The sequence below is a fragment of the Ovis canadensis genome, chromosome 11 (assembly GCF_042477335.2).
Source record: "Ovis canadensis isolate MfBH-ARS-UI-01 breed Bighorn chromosome 11, ARS-UI_OviCan_v2, whole genome shotgun sequence".
NCBI classification, from domain to species: Eukaryota; Metazoa; Chordata; class Mammalia; order Artiodactyla; family Bovidae; genus Ovis; species Ovis canadensis.
This window is the reverse complement of record NC_091255.1, coordinates 47,368,174-47,386,925: the sequence shown is the minus strand read 5'-3', so window position 1 is coordinate 47,386,925 and position 18,752 is coordinate 47,368,174. Positions and strand designations below refer to the sequence as shown.

The 18,752-nt window shown below is 41.2% G+C and overlaps 1 protein-coding gene across 1 annotated transcript; it reads right to left on the bottom strand.

The window, feature by feature from the left end:
• Positions 1–703: 703 nt before the first annotated feature.
• Positions 704–16,910, bottom strand: MRPL45 (mitochondrial ribosomal protein L45). Its single transcript, XM_069543267.1, has 8 exons — positions 16,669–16,910; positions 15,616–15,793; positions 15,108–15,225; positions 11,498–11,596; positions 3,175–3,223; positions 2,141–2,290; positions 1,604–1,777; positions 704–1,193 (listed from the first exon to the last, which is right to left on the bottom strand). The coding sequence occupies exons 1-8, from the start codon at positions 16,732–16,734 to the stop codon at positions 1,107–1,109; spliced, it is 921 nt and encodes a 306-aa protein (XP_069399368.1). The 5' UTR covers positions 16,735–16,910; the 3' UTR covers positions 704–1,106.
• Between the last annotated feature and the right edge of the window lie 1,842 nt (positions 16,911–18,752).

Here is an 18,752-nt window from a genome sequence, read left to right as displayed (position 1 = left end):
ACAGATTAATTCTTAGCCAAGTGATAAACTCCTTAAAAGAAAACTCTAGACTTAAAAAAACATAAATATGAGAAATAAGGTTCTAATTTTTAAGAGGAGACCTCATGGGCTGATCAGTGTAATAGTGCTACAAGCCAAGCTTGCTGCTGGGACACTGATTTTCCGGTCACACTTCAGATGACCCAGGACATGAGCATGTGAAGTCCTACATCCTCCTCCAGCTGGAGCTAAGGCCCAAGTAGGGGCTGGGCTGTTTCACTCTCCACAGGTTCATATCCTGGAATCTTTGCCTCCAAATTTGAGCTGCAAAAATAGCCACCATCTCCAAAAGGTGCTAGAAATCAGGGAACCAAGTCTTACTGATGAATTTCCCAAGTGTATCCACACTCCCATGGCCTCTGCCTCCACCAACACCTCCTGGGATTACATCAGGATACAGTCGATAATTAAGAACAAAATCCAAAAGCTGAAGACTAAATGATTTCTTTGGATTTACATTCATTTGTGAAATACAGATTCTGACTTAGTGAATCAGTGTATGAGAAGAGACCCTCTTAAATGACATCACTTTTATAAACACTAATTATTTTTCTCAAGTCTGGATTTCCTATAAGTCACATCAGTCACAGTTAACTTCCACTTCTACCATCTGAAGGCTTGTCCACTTCCAGCCTGAACCAAGAGAAATGTAGAGAACCCACAATTTGTCTAACACTTGATAGTGTTTTATTTCCAACTCTGATCCCTGCCCTGTAATTAGAAAGTCCTGCCAGTTTGCTCCTGACAGTTCTTGCTATGGGCAAGCCGGTATCATGTTCTCTGAAACACACCGTCTTTCATCTGGAGTTAGAAACTAGATATAAGATGGAAAAAAAGAAGCGGAGCCATTGCTGTGCATAGAACCAACCCACCAGGGTCCAACCAGCAGCAGTTGTTATTGAGGATAAGACTGCTTAAAAGACCCAAGCAGGGTAAGAGAACAAAGGCAGTTCTTTCTACAGCGTGAAGAAAGACAGGTGACTGACTTCACAGCTTCCAGACACCCAGACTTCACAGCTTCCAGTTGCTTCATCACCCATGCTTTACCCCAGGAGTCATCCTTGCCGTCACGCTAGCTGAGGCTTATGGGCCTCTCTTTGCAGCTCTTCATACTCTTCCCCAGGTTTCAGCTGGGGGCCAGGGATCATCACCGTCTGAAAGAGCAGGAAGCTGAGTTATCTACTATCCAAGGCCATGGTTTACCTAAGAGATTCACACCTGCCTCCAGGCCTATCCCTAAAGGATTCCTCTTCCCGGGGCTGCATCACCCTCCCTCTCCACTAGGAGGTGCCCAACAGGAGTGGCTGAGGATGCCATGTCTTAAACTAGGTGGCCCTAGTGGTAAGGAACCCGTCTGCCAATACAGGAGACGTAAGATGTGGGTGGTTCAATTCCTGGGTGGGGAAAATCCCCTGGAGGAGGACATGGCAACACACTACCGTATTCTTCTCAGGATAATCCCATGGACAGAGGATCCTGGTGAGCTACAGTACATGGGGTAGCAAAGAGCTGGACCTAAGACTCAAGTAACTTAGCACACCTTAAACCATGTGAGCTGCTTTACCTTAAGGATGGGCTGCTTAGGGGGTGCCCATGGGGGAATGATCTTGCCATGCATTCTCCAGCTGCCATAGGGATTTGCCAGGTGCTTTTCAAAGACAACATACTCCAGGACATCCCTGGGCACATCTTCCTGTCCATACATCAACCGGCCAAACCGGTCATAGATGGCCAGAGTCTGCAAAGATGAAAGCACATCAAGTTGGTTAGCACTCAGAGTTGTTTAATTCTGAATCCAGACTAACCGATCAACCACTGACACTTTACTCTTAGAGGGTTTTTGACTGGGTGGGGAGTGCGGTCAGGGTGGAGGGAGTGGAAGGAGGTAGGAGGGATCCCAGGAAGGGGAGGGAATAATATCCCCACACCTGGGTTCGCAGCTAACATACAGCAGTGGGAAGGGTGCAGTGACAAGGCAAGGAAGACCATGGTGAGCCTTTCCTTAGAACTCACAGTCCTGGGTAGCTATACAGGACTCAGAGGTAGGTGCTCAACCTGAGAGTGAAGAAAAGCTGGGAGGAAAGCAGAGTGGTGCCTCTACCTGCCGGGTATGCATGCGGACGGTGACCTGGCCATACGTGTTGCTCTGGGTCATCAGACTCGAACAGCGAACCTGCACCACCTGGGGCGGCTCTAAAGATTCTACGAAGCTCCAGCGGACAGTCTTATATTTGATGTCCCAGACCATGTCCTGAGGGCAGAGAAGAGTTCAGCTGGATTCCTGCCCGCACCCCCGCCCCCTTACGGAAGTGGGTGCTTATTTCCATGCTTCCTCTTCTTGCAATGCCACAGTCAATATGCAACGTTTCCCATCAAATGCGTTCTGGTGCTTATTTACTGTCTCACTTTTCTAAATTTTGCTTAAGCTACTGCTCCAGCTCACCTTACAACAACTCTCTTTTCCTTTCTAAATCATGACTCAAGAGCCAATTACCATCTGGAGGACCCTTCTCCAAATCAATGAAGACCTCATTCCAAACTGCCAGCTTACCTAATGTTATCCCTCCCACACACTTTCATAATCTGCTCACTATTGCATGCATTTCTGTTGGCTGCACATTTGTTTTTTTCCTCTTACCTTTCTGCAGTTTCTATAGGAATTATAGACTTTTATAAAGGTTAATAACCTGCTTGGACTAGGATAGCTATGCTTGTGCCTGAGGAGATGAGGCAGAACTGAGAGCAACTGAAATTCTTATTCTTGAGTTTCTAACTAAACCACAAAGTCCTCATAGTCAGGAGTCTCCCAGAGTACCTAGCACCCCTGTTACCACAGTGTAAGCCTCATGCACACTGGTTAAGTCCTTTATTGTAGCACAGGCATGTGCAGGGCTGGCCTAACGTGACCATCCCCTCACCTCAGGATCTGTAGTCTTAGTACTGCTTGCTCAGGGACCTCCTCTACCTTCAACTGCACGGCCTTTACCAGACTTCATATGCAGCCAAACATAATGAACTTTGGCCTTTTGCCTTAAACTTCCTGTACTCTCAAAACTGATCCTTAAGAAAACTGAGGTGCTATCTAGAATCTGTCTACTCAGGCATCCCACAATTCTAAGGAAGATGAGAACCTACCGGAAAACAGTTTTCGGTTACCAAGGTATGAAGTCGGTCATGGTCTGAGCTAAAAAGGAAAGAAATTTATATCACTGACTACTGCTTTTATTACACTCTATATGAACGTTGAAGATGGCCCTGAATGTGGAAAACTATTCCCTTCATTTTTACAAATATTTTCTGCACACCTACTATAAGCCAGGTAATACACTAAGTCCTAGAGACACAAAGATAAAGAATAACATAATTTCTCAGAAAACCATGAGCTATAAAAGCAGTGCAAATTTATGTCCGAATCTCAGGAGCAGAAAGAAATTTCTCTGAAATTACTATATATCCTTGAGATGGGTAAGAGACCCTCACTGGGACATGGGGACTGATTTCTGTCCTAAGCTGGAACAAGATTCAACACGAACAACAATCAAAAGCTACATCATCAATATCAACTGCTTAGCTTTATTTCTTACACTTTCATCCTTGAACCTAGCCAAGATATAACCAGTATGGCTGAGTCCCTTCACTGTTCATCTGACACTACAACACTGTTAAACAGCTACAAAAAGAAAGTGAAGTCACTCAGTCGTGTCTGACTCTTTGCAACCCCATGGATTCTAGCCTACCAGGCTTCTCCGTCCATGGGATTTTCCAGGCAGGAGTACTGGAGCGGGTTGCCATTTCCTTCTCCAGTGGATCATCCTGACCCAGGAATCCAACCCAGGTCTCCCACATTGTAGGCAGACGCTTTTACTGTCTGAACCACCAGAGAAGTCAACGGCTTCCATTAAATGGCTATACCCCAATACAAAATAAAAAGCTTAAGGTTTGGAAAAAATAAAAGATAACCACTTGTCATTTCTGGTCCTTTCCACACAAACTGTCCCTCCATCCCATCTTTGTGGCTGCCAGAATGACCAAGTTATGCTGATTCTGTTCAGTAAGAAAATGAGACAACAAACCCAAGCTCCTGTACATGTAAGATTTTAGGAGGGTTCCTAACTTCAGGTAAACCTAAGGCCACAGATTAGTTTCTTTCAGATACACAATCATGACTTTCTCCTGCAATTTATTATTTTTGTTGCTTTTTTTCTTTTTTTTTTTTTTCTGTCTTCTGCAATTTAACACTTCCTTCGTGGTTAAAGTCCTGCTCTTTGAAAAATTGTATCTCTAATGCCAGAGGGGTGATAGGTTAGTTCTGTTTGTTTCACTTCCACTTCTATTCCAAATAAAAAAGACTCTGAGTCATTTCCCCTCACTGTAGCTCTAGACTAGACTAGACCAAGTTGTGGTGACAGATACCACAACCACCACACCTGGCACCTCTGAATGAATTCTTCCTCATCACTATCTTGGCCTAGAAATCTGTTTTTTTTTTTTTTCACTTTATTTTGCTTTACAATACTGTATTGGTTTTGCCATACATTGATATGAATCAGCCACCGGTGTACATGAGTTCCCAATCCTGAACCCCCCTCCCACTTCCCGGCCTAGAAATCTTCAGTAGAAATAAACTCCTCCTTTTATGAGCTGACTCCGTATTTTGTAATAGAACTTATCCTATAAGTAAGTTTGCAATAAAATTTACCCTACCACTGTAAACATCCAGAAAGGTTGGGCAGAATATAATAAACACAGACACACACACATTTTTAAATCTCTAGCGCAGTACATGAGAAAGGAAGCTAAGTCCATAGGTGCCAGAGAGGAAGAGGAAATTAAAAGTAGAATGGAAAGAACATAACCTGATACCACAACCAGGTAAGAGATGATTTAGGGATCTAGAAATAGGATCTGATGGCTAGAGCTTGACTTTTCCTAAAACCCAGGATGTTGGAAGGACAGGGAGTTGGAATTGAAATCCCTGTATAAAGCTATGACCCTCAAAAGAGTCTGGCAGCTGCAGGAAAAGGAAACTAGAAAAATAGTCCACCAACCTAGAGACAAAGCTTCCCTCTGTCTAGAGCTCTGAGGAGGGGGAAAAAATCTAAAAAACAAACAACCACCACCAAAAAACCCCCATGAAAACTGAAAAATTAAAGCCCTAAGTACACATACTCAGATGTAGACACAAAATTTATAGTATCTCTATGATGCAAGAATTCCTAAACTAAGAAATTAACAAAAAAACTAATACCTTGCCAATGCTATCCCTAGAGGATCTGGCAGAAACACACAGAGAAAACCTCTCTGGGAGCATATTCATAACTTAGGTTGTCTGGAATTCCCTCAGAAGAAACACACTCCATCATCAACACTACAAAACAGACCTGGAATCAACTTAGCAAAATCAACAGACACAGACATCAAGCAAAACGACAGACCAGGAAGCACTAGGGGTGGGTCCCTTCATTGAAATAACTGATAAATAAGAAAAACAAAATCTCAGAACTCTGGATACTTGTAACAACCAGGGGAGTGCCCAATGAAGGGAGAAGCCAATGAGTCTGGATGTAAGAACATGTACAAACCACCTACCCTCCTCTTTCCCTCAGCCCTGCCATGACTGTGGGACAGTGCTCTGTGTTCTGGAGTGGATGGCTGGTACTTGGGCAGGCAGCAGGGACCCTCCCCTCCAAAATTTGAGTTTGCACATTCTGGTCAATCTGGTGGATGGCAGAGAGACCAGCACAAACCATGCCACTGTTTCAGCCCTGCTGGCTGCAGCAGCTTTTCCCATCAACAGATATAAAGGGATAAAGGGAAAAGAACACCTATTTTGTTTTTATTCAGTCAGACAATTTAGGAAATCTTTGTCAGGTCACTGGCTGACTGCAGAGATAATGGAACGGAAACTTCAATGACTACTACCCACAACAAAGAATACACACTTAGCAGTATTAGTCTGGAAAAGTCACAAATGGATGGCAGTGGCACTAATCAACGAAGTCAGCAATTTCTGAGGAGCAGAGCAATCTGATTTTCAGAGCTACCACATACTACTACTCAGAATGTCCAATTCCCAACAAAAAATTACAAAGTATACAAAGAAACATGAAACTATGGCCCACTTACAGGAAAAAATTTTTGACAGAAGCTATCCCTGAGGAAGCCCAGACATTAGAATTATTAGCCAAAGACATTAAATCAACTGTCCTACGTGCTCATGAGACAAAGGCAACCAGGGAAAAAGAACTAAAGGAAATTCTAAAACAATCTACGAAATAAGTACATCAGTAAAGAGATAAAAATTATGAAAATGAACCAAACAAATTCTAGAACTGCAAAATACAGTGAAAGAAATTAAAAATTCACTACAAGGGTTAGGGACTTCCCTGGCAGTACAGTGGTTAAGATTTCACCTTCCAGTGCAGGGGGCGCAGGTTCAATTCCTGGTCGGGGAGCTAAGATCCCACATATCTCCTGGCCAAAAACCCAACACATTAAAAAAAAAAAAAAGCAAGCAATAAGGTAACAAATTCAACAAAGACTTAAAAAAAAAATTCACTACAGGGGTTGAACAGCAGATCTGAGCAGGCAGAAACAAGGGATCAGTTACCTGGAGGATAAAACTATTGAAAGCATCCAATCTAAAGAGCAAGTGAAAGTTGCTCAGTTGTGTCCCACTCTTTGCGACCCCATGGACTATACAGTCCATGGAATTCTCTAGGTCAGAATACTGGAGTGTGCAGTCTTTCCCTTATCCAGGGGATCGTCCCAACCCAGGGATCGAACCCAGGTCTCCCACACTGCAGGCGGATTCTTTACCAGCTCAGCCACATAACTTGAGGATAAAACTATTCAAAGTATCCAATCTAAGGAGTAAAAAGAAGAAAAAAATGAAGAAAAAAATGAAGGCTCTACCTCAGTAGAGCCTGAGGTACCTGTAGGACACTGTCAAGTGCATGAACACACAATCAAAGGATCCCGGAAGGAGAAGAGAGGAGGCAGAAAAACATTTGAAGAAATACTGGCTGAAGGAACTTCCCTAAGGGCCCAGTGGTTAAGAGTCTGTGCTTCCACTGCAGGGGGCACAGGTTCAATCCCTGGTCGGGGAAGTTCCCGCATAATGCATAGTGTAGCCAAAAAGAGAAAGAATAGAAAGAATGGCTGAAAACATTCCAAATCTGGTAAAAGAAATGAATGTTCATATTCAAGGAACTCCACAAACTCCAAGAAGAAGGAACTCAAAGAAATCCACACTGAGACACAGTACAGTGCCAAGTGTCAAAATCAAAAGACAAAGAGAAAGTCCTAAAAGCAACAAAAGAGAAGTAATTTGTCACATACAAGAGACCTTAAAAAGGTTACAGTTGATGTCTTATCAGAAACTATGGAGGCCAAAAGGCAGTGGGATGATATATTTAAAGGCCTAAAAGAAAACCTGTCAACTAAGAATTCTATAGATAGAAAGACTATCTTTTAAAAATGAAGGAGAGGGCTTCCTCGGTGGCTCAGTGGTTAATGCACTTCCATGTCAGGGGACATGAGTTAAATCCCTGGTCCAGGAAGTTCCACATGCCATGAGTATGGCAAAAGGAAAAAAAAAATGAAAAAAGAATGAAAGAGAATTGTAGATATTTTCAGATAAACAAAAATTGAGAGGGTTTATTACCAGGAGATCTGTCCTATTAGATATACTAAAGGAGTTTTTCAGACCTAAATGAAAAGACACTAGACAGTAACTTAAAGCAATAAGAACAAATAATCAGCACTGGTACAGGTTACTATATAGGTAAACATAAAAGCCAGTATTCCTGTACTTCTGATCTGTAATTCCTCATTTTTTTTCCTATTTGATTTAAAAGGCACATGCATAAAACATCAGTTACAAATGTGTTATGGGCATATAAACATATAATCAGTGGCAGTAACAATGCAAAGGGGAAGGGACAGAGATACATAGGAGCAGACTGCTTGTACACTATTGAAACTTTGATATTATCGAAACTAGACTGTTAAGATACTAATTCTAATCCCCAAAGTAACCATTAAGAAAATAATTTTTAAAAAATCAATAGAAAAGGAAAGAAAAGAATCAGAAAGGTATACCACTGGGACTTCCTTAGTGGCCCAGTGGTTAAGAATCTGCCTGCCAATTCAGGCAACACTGGTTCAATCCCTGGTTCCAGAAGATTCCACACGCCTAGGACCAATGAACCTTGTGTGCCACGACTGAGCCTGTACTCTATAGCCCTCAAGCCCCAGCTACTGAAGCCGGTGTGCCTAGTGCCCTTACTCTGCAACAGAAGACGCCACTGCAAAGACAGGCTCAGGCACCACAACAAAGAGTAGCCCTGGCTTGGTGCAACTAGAGAAAGTCCGAGAACAGCAACAAAAGATCCAGCACACATAGCCAAAATAAACAAATAAATCCACAGGTAATATTATTTAAAAAAAAATGAAGTTGGATGCTTACTTTACAGCATATGCAAAATTAACTCAAAAGAGATCAAAGACCAAAATGTGAGAACCAAATCTATAAAACTCTTAGAAGAAAACATTGGGGAAAAATTCCATGACACTGGATTTGGCAACAATTTGTAGACTTGACACTAAAAACTCAGGCAACGAAAGAAAAAACATGTAACTTGGACTTAACAAAAATTAAAATGCTCTTTTATCAAAGTACACTACCAAGAAAGTAAAAACACATGAAATGGGAGAAAATATTTATAAAGCATATATCTGATATGGGATTACTATCCAGAACACATAAAGAGCTCCTGCAATCCAATAACAAAATAGCAACTCAACTGTGGCCACTGCTGAGTTTTCCAAATTGTTTCACATATCGAGTGAAGGACTTGAACAGCCTCATCTTTTAAGATTTTAAATAGCTCAGCTGGAATTCCATCACCTCCACTAGCTTTGTTTGAAGTAATGCTTCCTAAGGCCCACATGACTTCACATTCCAGGATATCTGGCTCTAGCTGAGTGACCACACTGTCGTGGTTATCTTTTTTTTTTTTATCGTGGTTATCTTGATCATTAACTTTCTAAAATATAGTTCTTCTGTCTATTCTTGCCACCTGTCCTTAATCTCTTTTGCTTCTGTTAGGTCCATATGATTTCTGTTCTTTATTGTGCCCATACTTGCATGAAATGTTCCCTTGATATCTCCAATCTTCTTGAAGAGATCTCTAGTCTTTTCCTTTCTGTTGCTTTCCTCTATTTCTTTGCATTGTTCGTTTAAAAAGGCCTTCTTATCTCCTTGCTATTCTCTTTAACTCTGTATTCAATTGGGTGTATCTTTCCCTTGCTTGCTTGCCTTTCCTCTTCTTTCCTCAACTATTTGTAATGCCTCCTCAGACAACCACTTTGCCTTCTTGAATTTCTTTTTCTTGGGGATGGTCTTGATCACCACCTTCTGTACAATGTTATGAATCTCCGTCCATAGTTCTTCAGGCACTGTGTCTACCAGATCTAATCCTTTGAATCTATTTGTCACCTCCACTGTATAATTCATAAGGAATCGATTTAGGTCATACCTGAGTGACCTAGTGGTTTTCCCTACTTTCTTCAATTTAAGCCTGAATTTTGCAATATGGAGCTCATTATCTGAGCCACAGTCAGCTCCAGATCTTGTTTTTGCTGACTGTATTGAGCTTCTCCATCTTCAGCTACAAAGAATATAGTCAATCTGATTTCAGTATTGCAAAGCTAGTGGAAGTGATAAAATTCCAGCTGAGCTATTTCAAATCCTAAAAGATGATGCTGTTCAAGCGCTGCACTCAATATGTCAGCAATTTGGAAAACTCAGCAGAGGCCACAGGACTGGAAAAGATCAGTTTCCATTCCAATCCCAAAGAAGGGCAATGCCAAAGAATGTTCAAGCTATCAAACAACTGTGCTCATTTCACATGCTAGTAAGGTTATGCTCAAAGTCTTCAAGCTAGGCTTCAGCAATATGTGAACTGAGAACTTACAGATGTACAAGCTGGGTTTAGAAAAAGCAGAGGAAACAGATCAAATTGCCAGCATTTGCTGTATCATAGACAGAGCAAGGGAATTTCAGAAAAACATCTACTTCTCCTTCATTGACTTAAGCTAAAGCCTTTGACTGTGTGGATCCCAACAAACTGGAAAATTCTCAGAGGTGGGAATAGCAGACCACCTTACCTGTCTCCTGAGAAACTTGTGTGCAGGTCAAGAAGACACAGACTGGACATGAAATAACTGAGTGATTCAAAACTAGAAAAGGAATACAATAAGGCTGTATATTGTCACCTTGCTTATTTATGTACTTCTATGCAGAGTACATCAAGCGAAATGCTGGGCTGGATGAATCACAAGCTGGAATCAAGACTGCTGGGAGAAATATCAACAACCTCAGATATGCAAATGATACCACTCTAATGGCCGAAAGTGAAGAGGAACTAATGAGCCTCTTGATGAGGATGAAAGAGAAGAGTGAAAAAGCTGACTGAAAACTCAACATCCAAAACACTAAGATCATGGCATCCAGTCCCATAGCTTCATGGTAAACAAAAAGGGAAAAAGTGGAAGCAGTGACAGATTCTACTTTCTTGGGTTCCAAAATCACTGCAGACAGTGACTGTAGCCATGAAATTAAAAGATGTTTGCTCCTTGGAAGAAAAGTTATGACAAATCTAGACAGCATATTAAAAAGCAGAGACATCACTTTTCTGACAAAGGTATGTGGAAATCAAAGCTATAGTTTCTCCAGTAGTCAGGCATGGATGTGAGAGCTGGACCATAAAGAAGGGTGAGTGCTGAAGAATTGATGCTTTTGAATTGTGATGCTGGAAAAGACTCTTGAGGGTCCCCTAGACTGCAAGGACACCAAACCTGTCAATTCTACAGAAAATCAACCTTGAGTAATCAGAGACTGGAAGGTCTGATCAATCAGACATTGGAAGGTCTGATGCTGAAGCTCCAATATGTTGGCCACCTGATGATAAGCGCCAACTCATTGGAAAAGACCCTGATACTGGGGAAGATTGAAGGCAAAAGGAGAAGAGGACAACAGAGGATGAGATGGTTAGATAGCATCATTGACCCAATGGACATGAATCTGACCAAACTTTGAGAGACAGTTTAACACAAAGCCTGGCGAGCTAGAGTCCATGGGGTTGCAAAGGGTTGGACACAATTTAGTGACTAAAAGACAAACACACAGAAAGGATCAAGATGAGTTAGGGATCAGGTGGGGTGAAAACAGCTGCCATTAAGCAGACTCCTAACACTTGCCAGTAGAGCTGAACCAGACCAAATGGTGAAAATTCCCAGACGCAGTGAGAGAAGTCAACGATAGCTCCAGGCTCCAATTATTTCCCAAAGAGGAAGGTCTCTCACTCTAGAATTCTTACCTGAAGGAAAAAAAAACCATCTAGAATAATAGCTGCTGAGAACATAATGGGTATAAGACGGGGAGTTCACATACTTGTTTAGACACAGGTGAGCTTCAATGAAGATATCCTGGGCTTTTTCAGGGAAGTCCTTTACTTTAAAATTAGGATCACTTTCTTTTATCCTCCGGATTCTGTAAAATTAAGCATGAGAATCATTTTAAAGATGTCATTCAATTTCCATAACTTAATAGCTTACTTTACCTCCATTAATGTCTGTCCATTTATTCAGTAATTGTTTTTTGAATGTGCCAAGTCCTATGAATTCAGCTTTCTAACTTATGGTTAAATCAATTATTCTAAAGAAAAACCAATGCTTCTCATAGTGAATTTCTGGAATTTTGACATCAAAGAAAATATCCTATAAGCACTAAGGAAGAAAAAAACAGGTTTCATACAGAGGTTCGAGAGTCAGAAAGACATTGGGCTTCTAATTAGCAACATCAGAAGTTAGAAAGATTAGAAAGACAATGGAGGAGTATTTTTTATGGAGAAAAAAATGACTCCCAGTCCAGAATTCTATATCTGGGCAAATTATTTTTTTTGGCCACACTGCATAGCATGACAGGTTCTTAGTTCTCCAACCAGGGATTGAACTTGTGGCCCCTGCAGGGGAAGCGTGACGTCTTAACAACTGGACCACCAGGGAAGCCCTATGGGGAAATTATAAATGAAGTCGGAGACTAAAAGAAAGACTTTTTCTTAGCCTTGCAACATTTCATTTATTTACCTTCCACTCTTTCTCAGGAAGCTGCGAGGGAACGTGTACCACCAAAATAACTGAATGTACCATGAAGGAGAAAGACATAAAATCCAGGAAACAGGGACTATATATAAGAGCAAGGCAAATGGATTAGCAGGATGATGATAAAATAGATCCCACAATGTACAGTGAGCCTGAAGGGTGACCAATCCAGACTGAAAAAGGTAAGAAGGCTCCAGAAGGGCTTTATGATGAGATTGATAGAATAATGTTTTCTACACAGTGAGAGAAAATTAACACAACCAGGGGTTCTACAAGGAAATGAGAAAAAAAGACACTTAATGCCAGGAAAATAAAAAACTATTATGCAGGAAAGGAAATGTAATAGTAATGTACTGCATGACTCAGCTGTCAACAGCATTTTCATAGTTATAATAATGTAAACAGGGAATTTTGATCTAATCAGTGTTACCAAAAATGTACTAAGAGGATGAGGGACACCATAACTCAGAGGAATTTATCCCAGGAATGCAGGGTTGGCTTAACACTAAAAAATCAATTAATGTAATATACCATATCAATACAATAAAGGACAAATATCACATTATCATGTCAATGATCAGAGAAAAAGCATTTGACAAAATCAACTCCTTTACACTCTCTTCACCTCAAAGCCTTGTTTTGTTTCCCTGGAATGCTATTCCTCACCACATTTCTCTACTCAGCTAACTCCAAGCTACCCTTTAGATCCCAGCTTTAAATGTCATTTTCTTAGAGAAGCCTACTCTGAACTCCCAGATGGGGAAAGTTATCTTTCCCCGTCCTGTGTTTCCATGGCACTCATACTTCACCCTATCTGTAATTATGTGTGTACAATCAGTAACTGGTCTCCTCCCCTAGACAATAAGTGTTATGTTCATCAACATCATGAACTCTTCCACCAAAGAGTTCACAAGCCAGGAGAGAAATACACGAGAGGAGATGATCACAATACAGAGTTATTGGAGATAGTAAAAATAAGCATACTGTTATAACAAAGGCAACTCCAAAAAAAACCAGGGAAGGCTTAAAAGCAGACACAGAAATTAAAAGCAGACCTAGAGATTATCACACTTAAAAAAGTAAGTCAGAAAGAGAAAAACATATACCATACAATATCACTTATATGTGCAGTCTAAAATATAACACAGGGATGTCCAGTGGTTAAGACCCTGAGTTTCCACTGCAGGAAGTGCAGGTTTGATCCCTCTGGTCAGTATACTAAGATCTCATATGCTGAGTGGTGCAGCCAAAAAAAAAAAAAAAAGGGCAGAAAGAAACATATCTATGAAAGACAAACATAATCAAAGCTATGGTTTTTCCAGTAGTCACGTATGGATGTGACAGGTGGACCATGAAGAAGGTTGAGCACTGAAGAATTGGTGCTTTTGATTGTGGACAAGACTCTTGAGAATCCCCTGGACAGCAAGGAAATCAAACCAGTCAATTCCAAAGGAAATCAACCCTGAAAATTCACTGGAAGGACTGATGCTAAAGCTGAAAGTCCAATACTTTGGCCAACTGATGCGAAGAGCTGATTCACTGGAAAAGACCCTGCTGCTCAAAAAGACTGAGAGCAGGAAAAGAGGGAGACAGAGGATGAGATGGTTGGATGGCATCTCTGACCCAATGAACGTGAGTAAACTCTGGGAGACAGTAAAGGACAGGGAAGCCTGGTGTCCTGCAGTTCATGGGGACACAAAGAATTGGACACAACTTAGCAGTTGAACAACAACAAAGAAACAAAGAGAACAGACTTGTGGTTGCCAAGGGGGAGGGGAGAGGAGAGGGAAGAACTAGGGGTATATTATTAAAAAAAAGCAGGGCTTTCTGGTGGTCCAGTGGTTAAGAATCCGCCTTGCAATGCAAGGGACACCAGTTCAATTCCTGACTGGGAAGATCCAACATGTTGAGGGCAACTAGGCCCCTGTGCCACAGCTACGGTGCTGTGGAGCCCAGCAGCTGTAACTACTGAAGCCCACATGTAGTGTGGGGTGTAGGGCCTAGTATAGGGCTGTGCTCCACAATAAGAGAAGCCATTGCAGCCAAAAATAAATATTAAAAAAAAAAAAAAATACAGCAGACACAATGCTTGAGGAAAAAAGACATTTTTCAGACAAAGGAAAGGACGTGCAAAGAGACGCAGCACAGCAATTGTCAAGGAACTAGCAATTTGGAAATGTTAAAGTTTAGGATGAGAAAAATGAAACAGACAATGGTGGAGAGAAAGGTAAGAGCTGAATTATTTTTTAAAAAGCCCTGAATACCACTGAAGAAATCTATATTTTATTCTTCAGATAATAAGGAGCCACAAGAAGTCTGAGGCAGAGGTGTTGATATGATAAGATCTGTATTTAGAGGAATGTTGTAGCCACATGAAGAATTGACAGTAACTCAATACACTTATGCATAGAAATCTATATATAACCTTAAAGAGCCTATAATTTAGATATAATCACAGCCAGAGTGACAGATACTGAAAATCTCTTTAAGAAGACAGTTTTGGCTCCTGCTCCTTAACTAAAGCACAGTTAGCTCCCTAGAACAGGTTGTCTTCTTAAGCCTTTTTGGCTTTTCTTACTCTCTTAAAATCTCAGGTATTTCTCTTATAAATATGCTCTCTCTTATTACTACTTTCAATTGTTAAATATGTGATCAAAAAAGTGTCCTACAAACTTCAATGTCAACTTCCTAAATGATGTGACAAAAACGACAAGTCAAGGCCGAGATGCTAAGATTCAGAATGCCCATACTATCATACATTAAGTCTATTACAGGGAAAGAATATACTGTCAAGTTATCAAAGGAGTTATACACAATTAATCCAAGATGGCCTCTCTGGATTAAGTAGCAACAAGAAATTTTTATTCTAATATTAACTCCCAGCTGTCTCAGATACCTACGACAATTGTGATGCCACATTCTTCTTAAATCGCTCAGTCCTCTGTGCCAGTCCTTCCTTAGAAAGAGATGACACTCGGGCATCACCCTCAGGAGGAACATAGGCATCAAAGATACTAGCTGTGAAGAGAGAAGGAGAAAACTAAGAAAGCATTGCAAGACTGAGAAAAAGTCATCTTGAGGTCATAAAAAATTGGGAGGATACAAAATAGACTATCCACAGACTTTTCCATGCAGAGGAAATCATGCAGGATTAGAAAAAGTAGAGTAAGATAATCTTTAGTCTTCAAAAGAATTTTAGCTTCTTCTTGTACAAAACAGAAAAATTTTACCCTGGTCTTCTAGGAATATTGTGAAAACAACATCAAAGATGACCTCATGAAATATAATGTATACAAATTATTAAAGCTGAACTGATTTGGGGGTTAATTAAATGCTATCATTCACAGTCCAAATAATTCCACTTTTCAAGAAGACCTTTGACAGAAGGGGACTGGGTTAGGGCTTTACCTGTACAGGCCAGATGTATGGGACGTTCCAAACTTTCTTGAGGAATGACCAGTCCTGCTTTCCGGGCATAGTCTATGAACTGTTTTTCTGTTTTGTATTTGGGTTGATAAGGAGGGGGTGTGAAACGTTTTTTAGTTCTCACTGGAACTACTGCTGAGGACTGAGTCATCAGGATTGGCTGGAGATAGCAGAAAAAGGTTAGGTAATCTGGGAAAAAATCTTATACAAACTGTAAGCAAAGATAGAAAGGGCACATCCAAAGAATGACTTAGGAACAATTATAAAGCCACACAACATGGGTAAATGCTTCTGTCTTAACAATTATAGCTGTCTCTTACTAAAAGCCAGTAAGCAACTTTTACTAATACTAATACCACTCAACCTTTACTAAAGGCTTTCTTTTAGTACTTTTCATACTACAGGGCTATGCCAACTCAAGAATGCAGAGTTGATGAAAGTTGATGGAAGCAAGGTTGATCAGACTGATGAAAGAACGTTCAGTGTGATGGGGAACTTAAACACCAACCCAGTACTCTCTTTTTTTCTGCTCTACCTTAACTCAGAAATCTCTACATCTACTCAGATTACATTGTGCTCATTCTATTGGGAGGCTCAACGTAAACTTTATTTTGCCGTTCTAGCTCCATAAGCTCTTTAAAGGCCAGATCCCTTTTCTCGCTGACCATGAAGTTTGTTGAGGCAGGAACGATTCTCCCTCCTTTACAGCTACTAATCAATTTAGTACACTTATAAAAAATCAACGGGAAGCGAGACCACCTTCCAAACCATTACTTCTTTCTCATTTAACAACCGTACGCCAGTGAGACCCAGGGCAAACCGGAGAAACTTAATCCCCGAGAACTTGCCCGCCCTGATAGCCCTACGAAGGCTCTCTCCACTCAGCCATAGCTGTGTCTCGCCTACCTCAAAGGCTCCCTACTTAGGCACGATCTGTATCGCCCAAGTTCACCAAGGACAACCGTAAAATGAGTATTTCCCTCTACTCTGTCCTCCTCCAGCCCCCAGACTTCCAGCCACCCCATCCCTACCCACCTGCCGAGACCATCGTCCTACAGCCCTGGATAAGCAAGACAAACTCCGCTGCAAGTGGGCTGCCATTTTGCTCACGCAAAGGCAGCTGGGAAGGAAACAGTGAGGAGCCGGAGGCTGGAAAGAAGGCGCATAGGGCGGAGCTAGCTCGGGCGCGGAATTTTCCAGGGCACGCGCCCTCCGCCAAGTGTGAAAGGCGCGAACGCGCACGTACGCGTTCCGGAGGGAGCGAGGGTGGAGTTGGGCTGCGCAAGCGCAGTACGATGGCGTTGTGGGTAGGGTGGAAGCACGGTTGTCACGCGCCCGGCGGAGAGCGTGGAGCTACAACTGCGCCTGCGCACCAAGGTTTCTGACGGTCAGGAGCTACTGCATTCCAGGTTTGGGACAGAGCTGGACCGTTTTTCCATTCCGTAAAGAACGAAAAGGTGTTTCCCTTCTGAGACAAGTGTTTTCTTCAGTGCCTGCTTGGATCTTAGAAAGGACGAAAATGGCTAGCTTCTGGGTCTGTATCCCATATGGTGGGTGACCTTAACCAGAGCTCTTATTTTCCCAGTCTATACCGTCAGAAGAATATCCTATCGAATTAAGGCAATTAATGACAACTATGTTTATTGAAGCAAAAAACACGTGGACTGACAAAAGCATTTGTTTGCCATTTAGGGACAGAGGCACAGGTTTTGTTAACAAAAAATGACATACTTAGAAATCATTTACCAGATGCTAGGCAATTTTCCGAGTATTTTATATATTTTAACTCAATCCTCATCACAAACAAGAGTAATATTGTATATAACAACAAGATGTGCCGCCTCAAAATTAAGTACGTAATTTATTTAAGGTCACACAGCTGATAATTGGCAGAACTGGGATTCAAGTTTAAGCAGTCTGACTCCAGAACCCATGCACTGACTACTGTACTGTATTTCTTAACATTAAGTGGTTAAAGGATTCATGTTGTTGGGATCATCCTGGAAAATCCAGTACTGTAACCATAGGTAAATAATAAGCACTTTGCGTACTTACCCTTAGGTTTTTATCTCATTCTGCCAGTTAATGTTTATTGAACACTTACCTATGGTATTTTGCAATGAGTTGGGATCTACGAGCTGTACAATTGCTACAAAGGTCCAAGTAAAATGCTAGCAACTGTCAAAGGAAAGGGAGATTACTTTTGGATTTGGGGTTCTGATGTTTTAAATCTCGACTTTTTGACTATACTGTGTACACACACACACACACATTTTTTGCTTGTGGGATCTTAGTTCCCCAACCAGGGATTGAGCTCATGCTGTCTGCAGTGGAAGCACAGTCTTAACCACTGGACTGCCAGGAAAGTACCTATATAGTCTTCAAAGCCAAGGATTTTCTCACAAGTCTTAGCCATAGCCTTGAACCTATAGCATGACACATTAACAGTGACATGCAGTGTTATATGTATATGCTAAAGAATATATTAAGCATTTAAGTGAGATACATTTATTTCTTAACAAAGTCCTATAGAACATGAATTGGTTTTTTTTAACTGGTTTTCCTGAAAAGTGAGGAAACCCCACTCCATGATGAGTGGTTATTAATGCAGAACATTGATACAGTCTTTCTGGAATTATCTGCTTCACTGTAGAGTCTTATGTTTGTCTCACATGGTAGCCAACACATCCTAGATTGTCTCTGCCTTCCCTCTGGTCAGTTTCTCAGGGAACACAAACTTGTTCATATCAACCTGTATGAAATAATAAGGGGAGTCAATTGCTTTTAATTCATTCTGAGATCAGCTGTAAGTGGGTTCTATAGCTGCTGTTTGGAGAATTCATATTATCTTCCTGTCTCATTAACTGCATGGAAAATTGGGAGCTGTCTACCTGGGGATGTTAACATGAAAAGGATACTTCTTAATTCCACAAACATAGAAGTTCACACTACAGAAAAATCAAGATAAGAACAAGAAAAGGAAACTCATTTTGTAATTAGAGGAAGGAATAAGGTTAGGGGCTCAGCCTTGCAAATAAACAGTCTTGCACATAGTAGACACTCAAATATTTATTCATTAAGTGGATCATGGGAAAAAATAAGTGAATCAGTAGAATCCC